Here is a 17,656-nt window from a genome sequence, read left to right as displayed (position 1 = left end):
GTGGGGAGCCTGTGTCGATGGGGCATAGGGTGGGGAATTTGGAGATGGGAAGCCAGGCCCTTGACTCAGAACTGCTCTGTGCTTGAATGGAACTGAGCTATGCAGTATGGCCTGGTGGAAAGAATGTGATCATGGGCATTAGCCTCCGACAGACCTTGAGTGTGAATACCCACTCTCCTGTTTATTGCCTGACCTTGAATACAATAGTTGATCTCCCTAAGCCTCGGTTGCTTTGTCTGTGAATCAGGGAAGAACACTAATACCTACTTTGCAATGTTGCTCTGAGAATTAAATGACAAGCTAGCATATAGAAGCACCTCAATAAATTAATAGTAATTGTAACAACCACCACCACCATAACCTTCATGCAGAAATAATTAACAGTTTAGGATTTGAATCCTGGCTCTTGCCGTTAGGTAATATTTCGTAGCTGTAATAAAACAGCTTACACTTGTTGAGGACTCATTTTGTGTTAGATATGCTAAATGGGTTCTCTCTTAATCTTCACAACAACCCCATGAGGTAGATACTGTTATCACCCCCATTTTACAGATGTGGAAACTGAGCACCAGAGAGGCTAAATTACACACCCAAGGTGACACTGCAAGAAATAAGGGAGGTAGGCTTAATAAAAATGCAGAGCTTTTTGATTCTAAAGCTGATGGTCTTGATTAATACCTCAGGTGCTTCATGAGTAAATAAACTAAGCCTCAAATTAAATAATAAATGTGAAGTGTCCTGTACATGGATATACACAATACACACTGGAGGTCTGCCACCCCTGAGTGGCTTTTAGTCTAAAATCTGAAAGTTGCTTGCACCCTTAGATATGTGAGAGAGCTTAGTAAAAGTAAGAGTGACTGGAGGAGATCCTGCTGGGCTTGGCAGCTCTGAAGCTGCCATCTCACTCTCTGTCTTGTTCTGTCAATCTGACATGGTTTCCTGTGTCTTTTGCTCTAAGCAGCAGACCTGCTTGGACTGTAAGAAAAATTTCTGCATGACCTGTTCGAGCCAAGTGGGGAATGGGCCCCGCCTCTGCCTTCTCTGCCAACGGTTTCGAGCTACAGCCTTTCAGCGAGAGGAGCTCATGAAGATGAAGGTGAAGGACTTGAGGGACTATCTCAGCCTTCATGACATCTCTACCGAAATGTGCCGGGAGAAAGAAGAGCTGGTGCTCTTGGTCCTTGGCCAGCAGCCTATAATCTCCCAGGAGGACAGGACTTGTGCCTCCACCTTGTCCCCAGACTTTCCTGAGCAGCAGGCCTTCCTGACCCAGCCTCACTCCAGCATGGTTCCACCTACCTCACCCAACCTCCCCTCTTCATCTGCACAAGCCACCTCTGTTCCCCCAGCCCAGGTTCAGGAGAATCAGCAGGTAAGGGCCCATTTGTAGTCTCTGCCAGTCTGTGCCAGTTTGAGGGCTCATTTTCATTTTCCTCTCCTGCCTTTGTTGTGAGAATGGGGTATAAGGCTAAGTGTTCTGATTATGTGAAGCCTTTCTGACTACTGGTGCACCAAGTGTTTTCTGGGTATCAGATTCATGTTTTGGCTTTCTTCAGAGATGATATGCACAGTACCAATTTTTTTTGTTTGTTTTTTGTTTTTAATACACACATATCCTAGTTAGACATTTTTTAAAGTTCATCATTCCAGAAATATTTTGAGAAAAGTAACCATTAAGCCATCAAATTTAGTTCTGTTCCAATTTGTCTTTCAACTTAACTCCTTTGTTGCAGTCTTCATTGGCTGGATTGGAAACTTAGTTCCTTAGTAACCATCACAAGGAATATAGGAAAGCAAAGGGCTATATGGAGGCAAGGGAGGGTGGGGAAACAGACAAAGACACTGCTTCTCTTACCAGTCACTGGCTGGAAGCAGGAGTAGTTGGCACGCTGTACTTGCATGCTGCTGCTTCATTATCCTGGGGGGCTTGGAAGTGGTAAGCTAAGAGCAGCACATCAACTGAATCATGACCCAGGCCTGGGGAGTATAGAAATGAGTAATATACTGTCTCTGTCCTCAAAAAGCCACCAGAAGAGGGAAGGTAGACAGGTAGACCAACTAACTACTGGATTAGAGTGAGGCCAGCGGACATAACTGTTGTATAAGAAGTGATGATGTTGCACAAGTGCCTTAAGTGACTCTGTTATTTATAGCAGCGGCCCCTAACCTTTTTGGCACCAAGGACTGGTTTTGTGGAGGACAATTTTTCCACAGACTGGGGTGCATTGGTTTCGGGATGAAACTATTCCACCCAGATCATCAGGCATTAGTTAGATTTTCATAAGGAGCATGCATCCTAGATCCCTCACATGCACAGTTCACAACAGAGTTCACACTTCTATGAGAATCTAATGCCACCGCTGATCTGACAGGAGGCAAAGCTCAGGCAGTAATGCTCACTTGCCAGCCACTCACCTCCTGCTGTGCATCCGGGTTCCTAACAAGCCATGGACCAGTACCAGTCTGTGGCCCAGGGGTTGGGGACCCTTGATCTATAGGGCTTGGGCAATATGGGGGAATTAGGAACTACAAGATCCAATTTCCACATCCACTTTTGTCACTGACTTCTTGGTCCCCTTGGGCAAATGTTGAGCCTACAACAATGAAATGGGGTTAGTAATCACAGACCACTTTTGATCTTGCCAGGATGTTGAGAGACCTGAATGCGTGATACCATGTCTAAAAGAGCTCCGAGTTACTTAGAGCTGGTATAGTGCTAGTGCTGTTGGTTCCCATACATGATGTGGATGGCTGCTGCCACTTGTTTATGATCACCTCCTTTGCCAGGACTGGGTCCCCTGATTCAGCTCTTGACAACCACTGAGGCATAAAGGCCAATGTGATAGCATAATTTAACTGCAGTAAAATCATTTAACTCCCTTTTTGGCCCGAACATGTTTTTCTCCACAGCTGGACTTTAACTCTTTCCTAAGCTCTGACTCTTGGTCTGCTAGACAGAATTTAACTCCTGCTATACATTCTTCCTTTTGCTTGTGTTTTTTTTTTTTTTTCACTCTATGTATAAGGAGCCAGGAGAAGAACTTGAGGAATTCTTTTTCTGTAAAGAACCTTGGCTGGGCATGGTGGTTCATGCCTGTAATCCCAGCACTTTGGGAGGCTGAGGCAGGTGGATCATTTGAGCCCAGGCATTTGAGACTAGCCTGGCAACATGGCAAAACCCTGTCTCTACAAAAAATACAAAAATTAGCTGGGTGTGGTGGTGGGCACCTGTAGCTACTCAAGAGGCTGAGGTGGGAGGATCATTTAAGCCTGGGAGGTCGAGGCTGCAGTGAACCATGATCATGCCACCACACTCCAGCCTGGGCAACAGAGTGAGATCCTGTCTCAGAAAACAAAAACAAAAAACCAACCAAACCTTCAGGTAGATTTTTCAATGAAAGATTATAAGCTTCCTGTCATTAACCAGAAATTTCCAGATTGCACCTAAAGGTCACCCTACATACAAGATCTAAGTGGGTACTTTTCCTCTGAGATTTTCAAGAGACCTTAATGTCTGCTTACATCCCCTGTTCTGGTGAGAGCTGCACTTTGCAAGCAGGAAAAACAGGCATGGAAGAATTAAGTAACTTACGCAGTGCTGTCTGACAAGTTCACAAGTGAGCTGCACCTAGAATGTAAATTTCCTTATAATACTTGCTCAACCAGAGTTCTTTCTTTCACCTTTAGTGCCCTAGCAATCAATAGTTGCTAGGCAAGGAAGTGTATACAATAAGCACAACTGTGGACAGGTACTAGTTTTGGGTTTTTATTTAGCCAGTGGGCAAACTGGAAAGACAAGAGCATGCTTTGCAGCATGAGGTCGTTTCTCTTTTTAGGAAACAGGACATCTGAAAGATATCTACTTAGGAACAGGTTAGGCTCTGAAGGATTCCAGGGTAATTCCAAGGTGACACTACCTGAGAGACCAGTGAGGATCTAGAGTAAGCTAAGAGAAAACGTTGTTGATGAAGACATTGATTTGGATCCATCCCCATACATGTGTACTATGCATTTGATCTTGCCTTCATTTGGCATTTTGTTATTTCTACTTTTCATTTCCATTGCAGTTGGTTGCCTCTTCTTGATTAGCTCCATATTATGCATCCTAATGTGGGGTGAGAGGCTGGGGTTGGTGGGTGTCTTTGGTTTCCCAGATTGTCCCTTCACTGCCATCCCCAGAATCTGGTGGAAAAGGCCTGTGAGCTCAGACACCTCTTTGCTCTGAGCTCACAGCAGGCCCTTTGCCTGCAGGGAGCAGTGGGCGAAGAGGATCTACTTAAGGGGTTTGTGGCTTAAATGGTGATGGAATTAGGAGGCTAATAGTTGTGCCTACTCTTTGGCCAAACCTCCTAAAGGAGTACTCAGGAGGAACCTTTTGAGAAGTGAGAATTCTAAGCATAATGAAATTCCGTAAGCATAGGCAGTGTTTTATATAGTGTTAGGCTAATAGATTCTTAGATACATTAAAATACTCTTTGACTAGGTCTGGACATAGCACTTAATAGTGTGCTCAACATGGGGAGCACATTTCCAGAATGTGAGAGTAGTTACTAGGCAGAAAAGAAAGACACTAGGGTGGTGATGGTCTGGAAACTTTGTCCCATCAGTGTCAGATAAGGAAGCCAGGGAGATTTAGTGTGAAGGAGGGGAAAACATGGTATAAACAGTTTGGGACAAACAAAAAAAAACCCCAGTAGACTGTGGTCTGAGGAGCAGAACCAGGGATAGGGATGGCAATTTTGGATCAGTGTCAAGAAAAACCTTGTTGCCAGATAGAGAGCAGTCCAGCAGTGGAATGGACACAGTGACCTTCCCTTCACCTGTGGTGCTCAAGCTGAGATTAAACTGATGGTGAGTTGTGGCTACTGCCATCCTGGTGTGTGCAGAATTAATGCAGTTTTGTTCTAGAGGGCAGCTTTGTCTATTGAAATGTATTTGTGTTGTTTCTCTGCTTGACAAAGTTGGTATGAGAGAGCAGGCTTTTGTAATGATGCTGTAAGAGGCTTCGGATTTCTGGGCGTGACGGGAGTACATTCTGGACATTGTGTGAGTTGAAAAGAGGCCCATGCTATGCAGATCTCTGGGACATCTCTAGATGTGATGTTACTTTTCTCTTCCCACAGGCCAATGGCCATGTGTCTCAGGATCAAGAGGAACCCGTCTACCTGGAGAGCGTGGCCAGAGCACCTGCTGAGGATGAGACCCAGGTGGGGCCTCTGCTTGGGTCTGTGTCTTCACCTTTCCTCTTTCACTGGTGTTCTTAGGAACCTCTTAGCAGACTCGAGTGGAGAGAGAATAAATGTGTGATGATAGTGCTTCCGAAATTACATTTTTGGGGTAGGGTTTAGTGTTAGTGTTCCAGGTTAACTTGTGAAGCTGTCAGTGTGCTTATAAGGAGTTGTGAGGTCACAGTGGAGACTGAGAAGCCTCATGGCCCGTTGTATTTCCAGTCTCTTGACTTTCTAAGAGCTGCCAGAGAGCAGGCTTGTGGTCCTGCTGTGAAAATCTTGTTCTTTTCTTGCTTCTAGCACACTGTAGCCGTTGTCAAGGGAAGGAGATCAGACAATTAGCCAGGCAGGGCCAGTCCAGAGCACAGACCAGGGAGCTGTGGCCAAGGTTGTGTATAGAGGAGTACTTGCCAGGGAAATGTGCCTCTTGTGGGCAAGCAGAAGTCTCCAGGGAAGAAGGGCCAGCACCATGCTGGGTTTTATGTGCAGCCATATTTAACCTCTACAGGACCCCTGTGGGGTAGGACTGCCCTCTCCCCTTAATGGAGGGGCAAACAGGCTCAGAGTGGTAACCAACTTGCTGGATATTATTTAGCATTAACAGCAGAGGAGTCAAGATTCAAAATTAGGGTCACATGACTCAAACCAGCACTCCTTCTACTATATTTCTATCTAGTACTATATCACACTGATTGGTTGGTCTGTGTCTGTTTGCTCCTGAGCACAGAATCATGGGTCAGGAAGAGATTCTAGTATATTTTGCAATGCAGAGCACCATGCCAGGTACTCATCCTGTCTCTGTTCCTACCCTTCATGAGGTCAGTCACCAAAATTATGATGTGGTGACTGCTTTGGGGTCCTTGGAGAAAGAGCTTGGGGAGGTAAGAGCTGAGCACACTGATCTCATCTTTGCCATTGCAGTCTATTGACTCAGAGGACAGCTTTGTTCCAGGCCGAAGGGCCTCTCTGTCTGACCTGACCGACCTGGAGGACATTGAAGGCCTGACAGTGCGGCAGCTGAAAGAGATCTTGGCTCGCAACTTTGTCAACTACAAGGGCTGCTGTGAGAAGTGGGAGCTGATGGAGAGAGTGACCCGGCTATACAAGGATCAGAAAGGACTCCAGCACCTGGGTGAGGGGCTATCGGCATGGTAGCTATACAGAGCTCAGGAGTGTTTGCTGTCACTCCAAAGCATGATGGCATTGACCTGACTCAATTTCCACACTTTTAGCCATGGAAGGAGACATCTTACATATTTGCACCATCTAATAATAGCTGTCATTTGTGGTTGAGTGTCAAAACTAGATTAGGCATTGCATGTATGTATTTATTCCTTAGAGCAACCTATGAAATAGACATTATTAGCATCACCCTTTTATCATGGAGCCCAGTTTTAACTGAAAATTTTATGGTCTAAGTCCATAGCCTTTCTCACCATATGCTATCCCCTCCCTACTCACCACCACCTTGTAAGTTTTCTTACCTTAGACTAAGAATGCTTGCTCTGAAGATTTGGGAGGTAGAAAGTGAATCTACATACATGGTAGGAGAAGATATCTGTTCTGTCTGCACTTGGGCTCTTCCTTTTGTTCATTTCCCAGAGCATTTTACACTGTATCATTCAGGAGATGCCCAGGAAAATATCTGGGTCTGTGGTTAAATGAGTTTAGGGAAAAATACCTCATATCTTCATTACTGATTTATGGTAGATTTTTATATTAAAGGCGGAGAAGTCCTGCAGAAGAGAAATGTGTTTTGGCTGTTTTGAACTTAGCATTTCCTGAAATTATTTCACCACAGAATCTTCTCCTTTCCTCCCATCCACAGTTGATTTGGTTCCTACAGAGCACATACTGATTCCTTGCTTGATAAGAGTGGTTGAAGTCAGGTTTCAGGCTCTCTTCTACCAGTAGCTCAAATTCATCAGTGTTAGGGGACATCTGACTGACTCTTCACCTGATTACAGACTGAGGCCTACTGACATGGAGTCTGTTTTCCCTTTGGGATTGTTTCAAGAGTCTTCTCTCGAGTTGTCAGGACTTGGGGAACAGAACAGATGACTCCACGTGGGAACTTTATCCAGATTCTCTGACTGACTGAAACAGCTAGATAGTTCATTCTTTCTTGACTTTAATGCTGGCTTCAAAATAGAAAAGGATATTGCACATATACAGTATCCTTCTACTTGGCAGTTTGTGCAAACTGGTGGAATACCTTTTCCTAAGAGTAGACCAGGCTGGGTGTGGTGGCTCATGCCTGTAATCCCAGCACTCTGGGAAGCTGAGGCAGGTGGATCACTTGAGATCAGGAGTTCAAGACCAGCCTAGGCAACATGGTGAAACACCATCTCCACCAAAAACAAAAAATTAGCCAGGAGTGGTGTAGTCCCCAGGTACTCAGGAGGCCGAGGCAGGAAAATCGCTTGAACCCATGAGAAGGAGGTTGCAGTGAGCCAAGATCATGCCACTGCACTCCAGCCTGGGCAACAGAGTGAGGCTCCATCTCAAAAAATAAAAATAAAAAATAAAAAAGTAGACCAGATGCACTAGTAGGAGCTTTGTGTGAGTTCTGAGCATGTAGAGTGAGTAGAGGGCAGATGTCCATCTAGGCTCTTGGCAAGCCTGGTTCCCAGCAGGGAGTGGTAAGAGTTCAGAAATGATGTCAGGGCAGTAAGAGACTTTGTACCATCATGCCTTACCTATTCAGACATCCTTCTCTTTCCTTTTCAGTCAGTGGTGCCGAAGACCAAAACGGTATGTAGTTGTTTCTGTTTGGGAATGGGCTTAGGCCCTTTTGTCCTTCCCCTCCTTCAACCCCAATCCCTTTAGTAGTCTAAGAATTCTGAGCATTTGAGCCTCCAGAGAGAGGGTGTGTGGGAAACTCACTGAGACCCAGGGGAACTCTCACCATCTTTAGAAATTCTCTCTGCTCACTGTGCAGGAAGCAGAGTGGAACATACGTAGGGGCAGACTGACTGAAGTGCATGTCCCTGGGCTACCTGAGCTCAGAAGCCAACATTTGTAAAACACTGAAACAGAGGAGGGTGGCATGTATCACACCCAGCTCATTTTTAAAAATCCTGGTGTGTTCAGTTCTGGTCTGGGTAGGGAGGGTCTCTGTGTGCACCTTCTGGGGAATCAGGGTGTTTAGCAGCTTCTGGTACTAACCAAAAAGAAAGGGTGGTGACCTGAGACAGCCCTGTTTGTACAGGGTTGGTAATGGTTAGAGCTACTCTGGAGCTAACACATGTGCTAGCCTCTGGGCACAAGCTATGTATCTCAGCTCAGCTGCCATTCACTTAAAGACCACCACTGGGCCCTCAGGTACTCCCAGAACACACTGCAGAACTCCTGACCATCTGTGGGGACATTCTAAAATATGCTATGTGTTTTCAAAAGCCTCAAGGGTATATGGTTGTGAAATCCCTCCCAAGAGAGAACGTTCTTAGAGTAGTGTTGGACTAGCCTGCAGCATTTTAAAACTTATTTCAGAAGACTTCCCGAATTTATTTAGTAAAATGGCCTTTTGCTCAGAATGGGCAATTTTATGTCTGATTACTTCTAATCAGACATAAAAAACAGTTGAGCTTTTCTCAATTCCCCAAAACCATTTGGAGTTCTAGACCTACCTCCACCCCCCAACCCCCCAGCATCACCTGGTACCAAGATCAGGCTGATCTACTTGGTGCTTCCTTTCTTTTTCTGATTCCCTGGGAGAATGCTGACAACTGAGTTAATGTGTTTGTTGTTACTCCTGAGAGAATGAGTAACTGAAAATTATAAATTATTCCCATTCATCTTAGGTATTTGTATAGTCTCCAAACCTCTGTTAGGACCAACGGCACCTCAAAAGAGGCAAGCAGGTTTCACTCCCTTTCACACCCAGCCTACCTCCTAGGGGGAAGTATTTCTTAACTTTTTAATAGTCCAGAAAAGAGAAAGTATAGACGCAATAAGGGAGAATTCCTCTATGGGTTGGCCAACCCCCAGATGGTAGAGGTGACTTGGGTGAGATCATTTCCTTTTTATGTGTACCTACTTCAGGCTACAATTTAAGACATGTTGGAGATGGCTGGGCTTTTGAACATGATTTTTTCTGTTTGGGTCAGCTTTACTAGGATACTGGTCATGCCCACTATATTCTGCTAGTGACACAAGCCAGTTAGCATTCATTGAGAACTCTGTGCACTCGGCAGTTGATACTGTCTGGATAGTTTCTACTCTTAGGGCAGTTAGGCAGAAGGCCATTCTAGAGCAGGAGCTGTGGGGCCAGCCTGCCTGGGTTTGAATCCTGTCTCCTCGACTTAGCAGCTTTGTGCCCTTGGGCAAGCCACTTAACTTTTTTGCCCCACTTGGCCTCATCTATAAAATGAAAATAACGAGAGGTGCTACTTTATACTTTTTGTGAGGCTTCAGTGAGTTAACATGCAAAGCTTTCAGGACCCTGCCTGGCACACGGTAAGCATTCAGTAAATGTGGGATGTTGTCATTCCCTTGGGAAGATGTTCATTCATCAGACATTTAGAGTACCTACCATATGACTGGCACTGGGGGCTTCAAAGATGAATATCTAACCTCGGAGCATGGAATAAATGCTAAACATATAATTGTAAAAATTGATTGAATACGTTGAATTAAAGAGCTCATAGTCTACTCTGGGAGTAAGTAGGCAAACTCAAAATTTTAATCCAATGTGATAAGCAGTCATGGGGGTATAAAAAAGTTTTGTGGGGGTAGAAAGAGGGAGCAATAACCTCTGCCAAGTTTCTCCACCAGGAAGTTTCCTCAGGAAACCTGGGAGTAGTTTGTGAGATAGCAGAGGGGTCCCCCATGATCCTTGACTTTATTAAATGGAGGATATGTTTATAGATAAGCCTTGTGATCCTTAATGAACCATTCATCACAGTTCCATTTCTATCTAAACTTTTCTGAACCGGTTTTATCTTTTTAGCCTGTTCTGCCTCAGGGGATGAGTCCCTACGTGCCACTCACACACTCACTATATTACAGCCCCAACTGTCTGAAAATTATTTCTTTTAAGCTTTGAGAACTTTGCCTTAGTTCTCATGTTCTGGGATGTATCTGATCCACAAGTACTGCACTTTTCAAATCTATACCTGTTGGAGGGGATGAAGTGTGGATTAAACAAGTAACCAGAGTTGGTTATTGAGGAAATGTTTCCTTGGAGGAGCTCTATTTGAGGGAAGCATGTGCATTGAGAGTTTGTTCACAATGTACCTGTTATCTCCCACCTCCCTCCCCCAGTCACCCCTATACACTTAAGACATTCTCCTCACTTACTCCTCTGCCCCTTTTTTTCTGCCCTGTGTGTTTGTACAGGGGGAGCAGTACCATCAGGCTTGGAGGAGAACCTGTGTAAGATCTGCATGGACTCACCCATTGACTGTGTTCTTCTGGAGTGTGGCCACATGGTAACCTGTACCAAGTGTGGCAAGCGCATGAATGAATGTCCCATCTGCCGGCAGTATGTAATCCGAGCTGTGCATGTCTTCCGGTCCTGAGAGCTTGCATCGGTTTCTTCAGTGCCTTACAGGGAAATAGCCTGGGGTGTCTGGGCTCAGGGTTGGCTAGCTTGCAGAGGAGCAAGCTAGTAGAAATATTGCAGGGTTCCCAAGACCAGGGCAAGCAAGATGCCATGTCACCCCTGAGCATGCTTGTCTTGCCAGGGGTGTACCTCTTGGCTGGCAAACCCCAAGGCCAGTGGGAACTTGTATAAATCACATGGGTATGTTCTTGGTTCAGTGATCTTGGAGTGATGATGGTAACTGATGAACAGAGAACTTTCCAGAACTTGGGTCCTGTCTTCCTCCCTGAACCTAGACAGTTTCACCCCTCCTCCTGTACCCAGCCCATCCCCATCCCATATGGGAGATGCTTGCCCATGTGTTTCATCAATCAGAAGGCCTCCTCCCCAGCACATTCGGATTTAAATTTCTGGTCTCTCCGGCTTTCTGTGCTTTAACTATCTTTGCTAAAGTCTCTTGCTACATTGCCTAAATCCATTTGTTTCTTTGGACCAGAAATGTTAGTTTACCAGACCGATAGTGGTCCTTAGGACAGATTTTAGACCAGTAAACTTATCTTTGGTGAGAAATGAAATACAAATGCTATAGAAAAATTTCAAAGTTGTTAAAAGCCGCTTCCTTAAATGCTGGGATTGGAAGCTGTTGGTCTCCTGACCTGACTCTGGGAGCCAACAAAACATCAGGCTCCCAAACTGCTGGGAAATTCGTTTCTGTCTGCAAGGGATAGTGCGTGCATAATCCCTGCTGCTGCTTCTCTTGGGACCTGATTTGCACCATCCTTAGTTTATGCGGAAAGGGGAAGCAATGGGTGGAGGCAGTGGCCTTCTCCTTAATTTTGGCTTGGCTTCTGATCCTTTTCCCAACTAGAAGAAGTCTTAAGCCACTTTCCCCTGAAAATGAAATCCCTCCCTTATCCATGGTAGTTTTAAATTTGGTCTCATTGAAGAAACAGATTTAGGCAAAGAGCCTGTGCTCTTCTCTGGCCAGACTTCTGTTGAAGTTCCTGGAGAGCAAACGTTAAGACAGCACTTAAGCGCTTTCAGGAGGTACTGAATGAGACTGGATTCTGTTGTAAGCCGACAGTTCAAGTCTTTATTTCCCAGGTTGGTGGGGAGTGAGGAGACCCTACTTTCATTCCCTTTCCTAGCCTACTGATTTTTGGGGGCAGGTCAGGGAGAAAGCATTTTTTTTTTTTTTTTTTTTTTGAGTCTCACTCTGTTGCCCAGGCTGGAGTGCAGTGGTGCAGTCTTGGCTTACTGCAACCTCCACCTCCCGGGTTCAAGCTATTCTCCTGCCTTAGCCTCCAGAGTAGCTGGGATTATAGGCGTCCACCACCACACCCGGCTAATTTTTGTATTTTTAGTAGAGACGGGGTTTCACCATGTTCACCAGGCTGGTCTTGAACTCCTGACCTTATGATCTGCCCGCCTCAGCTTCCCGAAGTGCTGGGATTACAGGCGTGAGCCACCACACCCAGCAGAAGAAAGCATTTTCTAGGCTCTTTAGGAAGGCCCATGCAATGAGTAGGTGATGTTTTTAAGCCCTCACAGTCTTTACACCCCTAGAGGAGCTGGAGGGCTTAAGAGTTTGCTGGAGAAGTGTGGCCAAGCACAAAACACATGATCAGGAAAGCAGAGTGTTTTCCCATTACCAATGGATGAACTATGCAAACCTTAAACGTCTTGGCAGACAACTCCCACCCCTTACCCCTCCCATGCAGCTGAAAAATCTGAGACTAGAACCAATCATGACTCTGGATGGCAGAGGGAAACCTCTAAAGGGACTTATTACATTGGTACAGACATATTTATGCTTTCCTCCATCACCAACCACTAAACCCCTTTGGAGGAATGAAATAGCTGCATAAAATAGTTGTCAACTGAACACTGGGCCACTTACCTCAACATTATACAAAGTCCTGGATGATTTGATTCTGAACCACAGCCTTTGCAGGAGTTGGGGGAATCAGATTTGCTCATGAAGACATCCCTTTCCACTTTTGTTATGGGCAGTAAATACTATAGTTTACAATGCCTACCAATTAGCAAAGGATCATTCATTCAGCTACTCAGTTCCTCTGTAAAACAGGTCTATGTATGTGCAATTTAGCTAAGATCTAGCAGTAACTTAAGGGCAGAAGCTGGCTCTCTACTTACAACCTGCTTTCTCTGCTGAAGCCTTACCTCCTCTTCAGTTTCCCTCCTAGACACAAACCGAAAATAATATACTGATAGCTGGTTAGTAACCTCAGTAAGAATTAAAACTGAGGTTGTTTACTCATTTTGCCTTTAAATCTTTTATCCCCTTTTGGTGAAGGTTTCCCTTTAGGAAAAAAGGTGTCAAACAACCCTGATTTTTTTTTTGTTTGTTTTGCATCATTTTTATTACACCAAATAAAAGTTGGGAGTTCCAAGATCCCACTCCAGTTAATATTTAACCAAGGTCTAAAATTTGATTTTTTTAAATCTTTGAATCCTCCCTTCTGCCCCTCGTGGATCCTTGGTTTTAATGATATGGAAACATCTAATTCTTACAATTATTCTGTAGCTTTTGCTGATTGCTCTGAGATTTCAGTTAAGACTTGTTTCAAAAGACAGATAGCTGACTGGTTCATAATACATTGGAATAGTTGGATCCAAACTAATAAGAATAAGCTGTACAGGAACTAGTGCTCAATATACATTGTATAAATTTGTGGAAATTTCTTGGATGTGAATTGTTACTTCAAGTGGCTTTTATTAAGATTTTCTCAGACTTACTTGGAGGTTAAAGCAAACCCAAATGTGTATTATTTTGTTACAGAGCTCTGCTTTATAATTTTGTAATAAAGTTTCAATACAGACACCTGTCCTGTCTGGTGTGAAGATGTTAGAGGCTGATAGGACTGACAAAAAGAGCCTGACAGTGGTTCATGCTATAATTTCAACACTTCAGGAGGCCAAGGTGGGAAGACTGCTTGAGCTCAGGAGTTTGAGACCAACCTGGGCAATGTAGTGAGACCTTGTCTCTACTTAAAAAAACAAACAAGGCCGGGCGCGGTGGCTCACGCCTGTAATCCCAGCACTTTGGGAGGCCGAGGCAGGTGGATCACAAGGTCAGGAGATTGAGACCATCCTGGCTAACACGGTGAAACCCCGTCTCTACTAAAAATACAAAAAATTAGCCAGGTGTGGGGGCACCCCCAGCTACTTGGGAGGCTGAGGCAGAAGAATGGCGTGAACCTGGGAGGTGGCGCTTGCAGTGAGCCGAGATTGCGCTACTGCAGTCTGGCCTGGGCGAAAGAGCGAAACTCCGTCTCAAAAACAAAACACAAACAAAAAACCCAAAAAAAACCAAAAAATTAGCCGTGCATGGTGGTGCATGTGGGTAGTCCCAACTACTTGGAAGGCTGTGGGAGGATCACTTGAGCCAGGAGATTGAAGCTGCAGTGAGCTGTGATTGCCACCGCACTCCAGCCAGGGCGACAGAGTGAGACCCTGTATTAAAAAAAAAAAATTGACAAAATAACTGATAAACCACAAGCTAATCCTGGGATGTGCACATGGCCTGGGATTAGCCTGTGGTTGGGCCAAGTGACCTTGGTCAAGATGCTCAGTGTTGTAACTTGCTCAAGACCACAAATGTAATATGTGGAAGAGGCCATGGAACAGCCTAGAAGAGAATAAGAGCTGGGTAGGAAAAGGATGAATCAATCCCAAGACCAATTGAGTTGAAGCACCAAGTGAGTTCAGATATTTACACTGATCTAGAAGAGATGGGCCTTAAAGATCTGAAATGGAAAGGAATCTGAGGACAGTTAGTATGCCCAGTTAGGTCTTCAGGTTACCCTGGGAGATACATGGTACCTTTTGGATACAGCTGTAGTACAGCTGGACTATGGCTCAGAAAAGGTTGGCCCAGGCTGGGCGCCGTGGCTCATGCCTGTAATCCCAACACTTTGGGAGGCTGAGGTGGGTGGATGACTCGAGGCCAGGAGTTTGAGACCAGTCTGGACAACATGGCGAAACGTTGTCTCTACTAAAAATACAAAAACTTAGCTGCGAGTGATGGTGTGTGCCTGTTAAGTCTCAGCCACTTGGGAGGCTGAGGCATAAGAATTGCTTGTGAACCTGGGAAGCAGAGGTTGCAGTGAGCTGAGATTGCACCACTGCACTCCAGCCTGAATGACAGAGCAAGAGTCTGTTTAAAAAAAAAAAAAAGGTTGGCCCAGCCTCGTGACAGACTGCTGTGTGTGCACAGGTTAGTACAAACCTCCCTGACCAGGCATCCAAGGAGCAGGGAAAAGACTCCTGAGAATGCAGCCCCTGGGAGAACAAGATTATGTGTCCATCTGCTCTGTGACTGAGAAGAGAAAGGAATGTTGCCAAAAGGGCATAAAGGATCGAGGATGAGCCACAACACTTTGCTCACATTGCCCTAGGGAGCTGACCTGTTCAGTGCCCAGTGATGACCTCTGCTTGATGCCAGCCAGCAGCATGTAGAGGTTCAGAAGAGGGAGGCCTCCAGCATTCTGCTGGAGAGATTTATGATGATGATGTTGAGGGCTGCATTGAAATACATGAAAGAAATACATGAAAGGATACAAAATAGTATATATAGTCAGATCTCAGCAGCAAAGACTGGAAGAAAATACATAAAAAACCACTGACATTGAAATGGCAATAACACACACTAAGGCAGAGAAGGGACAAGATGATCACCTGCAGCCAGCAGAGCCCCTTTCCTGTGAGTGCGCACTCTGGGTATAAGCAACCAGTAAGGGCAGTGGGGCTGGGTCCAGGTTGGAGAGGACAGTGCCTTTGGCAGGATCCTGAGGAGACAGCCTTATTCTGCTGCCCTGTCCAGTTGTTTGGCCTGAGGCTGAAGAGAGAAATGGAAATCTATGTAGGTCAGTACTCAAAGGAGGAGCAGCTTTTTGTCTCCATAGAGGATGGAATAAAAAGTATCTTATTCCTAATACTGAAGCAAGGCTGAATGGTGCCTATTCAAAAACACCAAATGTCCTGGGCTAGAGTCAGGAAAGTAAACCCCTCCCCCATGCTGTCCCTACTCCCCCAACATACACATTTTAAACAGTAGGTGGAAGCCAAAGTCAATCAGCTCAAAGTTGGGGGGGGGGGTGGGGTGGCCAGGGGGCGCAGTGGTCCTTGATCTTATAGGCCCAGAGCCTGCTAATTTGTTCATAAGGTGAGAACTGACCCTCAAGAGCTGGAAGGATTGGGACATGGAAGCCAGTTTACAACCATATGGTGTGCTGATGAGCCTGCACTCAGAGTGGAGTGTTAGCTGGAACATGCACACCTGCAACTGAAGGTTCTAAAGTCATAGGCTAGGCCCTTCTCCTGGGTAGGGTCTGGACATGCACACCAGCAGTGACGTTCCCAACTCTAGATAACTATGTGCTAGGCTCTGGGCTAAGTGCTTTACATAATGTTGCTCAGGACAACAGGACAACCCTATGATTTAGGTGCAATGGCTATTCCCATTCTACTTGGAGGGATTGAGGCTTAGATGTTGCGTAACTTGCCTAAGGTTAGAGCCATTAAGTTTCAGGACTCTGATCTGAACTCCATCTACACCTGCACTGTCCAGTGTGGTAGTCACTAGTGACATGTGACCATTTGGAGTTGAATTAAAATAAGAACTTCAGTTCCTTAGTTGTGTCAGCTTCATTTCAATTGCTCAGCAGCTATCTGTGGCTAGTTTGGTTGGACAGTGCAGATTTTATGGATATTTCCACTGCTGCAAAAAGTTCTATTGAATAGCACTTGTCTACACTAAATTGTCTGTCTTCCTTTTGTTCTTCAAATAAATCGGCCTCAGGTAGCACAGGAACTGTTCTTTGTAAGCAGGTTGTATGGATCTGTTCTCAGGTGTGGATTTTTATTTTTATTTTTTCCCTGCAGATATGGAGTATATTTTCTTTAAGAAATTAAAAACTAAGAAGAAAATGCCACTAACATTGTTGGTATTATCAATAGGTCAGCAGGAAAAAAAAAATACTGTGATAAACTTGTCTCTCTGATACCAAGAAGAAATTCTAGTCCAAGGTTCAATATGCTTCCTGTTTTTTTTGCTAGGATTTCTTTTACTGCTGCTCTTCATTCTTTCCCACATTTCATATTGGAGGATTGGTACAGCCTTTAGAACTTCATTGACAGGAGCAAATCCAGTAGCCACTGATTTCTTCTCAAAGGCACTCTAACCCATCAGATAGCCCGGCAGTTTCATTCACATGAATACTCCAGCCATGAAAAAACTCAGTAGGACACAGACGAATCCAATGAATAGAAGAAAAAACTCGATTGAGTTTTGGGATATTTGGTGCATTTGATTGGTCCAGGATTATGAAACCTAAACCTCCCATTGTAAACAGGAAGCTGGATGCAAGTCCTTCCATAATATACTGTCCATTTACTTTGTAGGCCAAGAAAGCTACTGGCCTCTGATGCCCACGTTCATCAGCCAATACTTGGGGGCTCAACAATATCATATAATTATTCCTCCAGTCATGAAGAAGTAAGACACCACCACCAGAGCACACACAGTCATGGCTGATGGCATGTGCAGCCAGGGTGGCTTCTTCAACTTCAGGTTGGAACACTCGAGCACTAAGAACGGGACATGGTACAAAGTCTCCATGTTGGTGGCAGCAAGGGCTGTTCTTGGCCTCAAGCCCCACGTGGATTTTTATTCTTAAAGAACAGTCTTGTTTCCAGGTTTTGGGGATGCAGATCTTCCTGGAGCCCTCTATCCCTCCAGAGGAGTGGCCCAAATAACCTCCCCTTTCTTCATAAAGGCCTCATTTTCCTACCTGACCCTAGTCCCCTCCCTTCAAACTGGGGATCCTCACCCTGTAATAGGAGAACACAGAGAAGA

General features: G+C 45.0%; 1 protein-coding gene and 1 pseudogene across 7 annotated transcripts in view; one reads left to right on the top strand and one right to left on the bottom strand.

Moving 5' to 3' along the window:
- RFFL (ring finger and FYVE like domain containing E3 ubiquitin protein ligase) overlaps nucleotides 1-13,621 on the top strand; it is a 77,761-nt gene extending 64,140 nt beyond the window's left edge. For 5 of the 7 annotated variants that reach the window (XM_054458372.2, XM_054458370.2, XM_054458367.2 and 2 more), the window contains 5 exons: nucleotides 965-1,375; nucleotides 5,127-5,210; nucleotides 6,153-6,363; nucleotides 7,962-7,985; nucleotides 10,572-13,621. In XM_054458372.2, coding sequence (XP_054314347.1) covers nucleotides 965-1,375; nucleotides 5,127-5,210; nucleotides 6,153-6,363; nucleotides 7,962-7,985; nucleotides 10,572-10,753 — 912 coding nt within the window. In that variant the 3' untranslated portion in view covers nucleotides 10,754-13,621. The remainder of the gene's footprint in view (nucleotides 1-964; nucleotides 1,376-5,126; nucleotides 5,211-6,152; nucleotides 6,364-7,961; nucleotides 7,986-10,571) is intronic. The other 2 variants (XM_054458377.2, XM_054458369.2) reach the window with 2 other exon arrangements.
- Nucleotides 13,131-17,419, bottom strand: LOC129017710 (oligosaccharyltransferase complex subunit OSTC-like; annotated as a pseudogene).
- Nucleotides 17,420-17,656: the final 237 nt, after the last annotated feature.

This window comes from Pongo pygmaeus, chromosome 19, assembly GCF_028885625.2.
Source record: "Pongo pygmaeus isolate AG05252 chromosome 19, NHGRI_mPonPyg2-v2.0_pri, whole genome shotgun sequence".
Lineage (NCBI taxonomy): Eukaryota > Metazoa > Chordata > Mammalia > Primates > Hominidae > Pongo > Pongo pygmaeus.
This window is presented reverse-complemented; position numbering and strand designations above follow the sequence as displayed.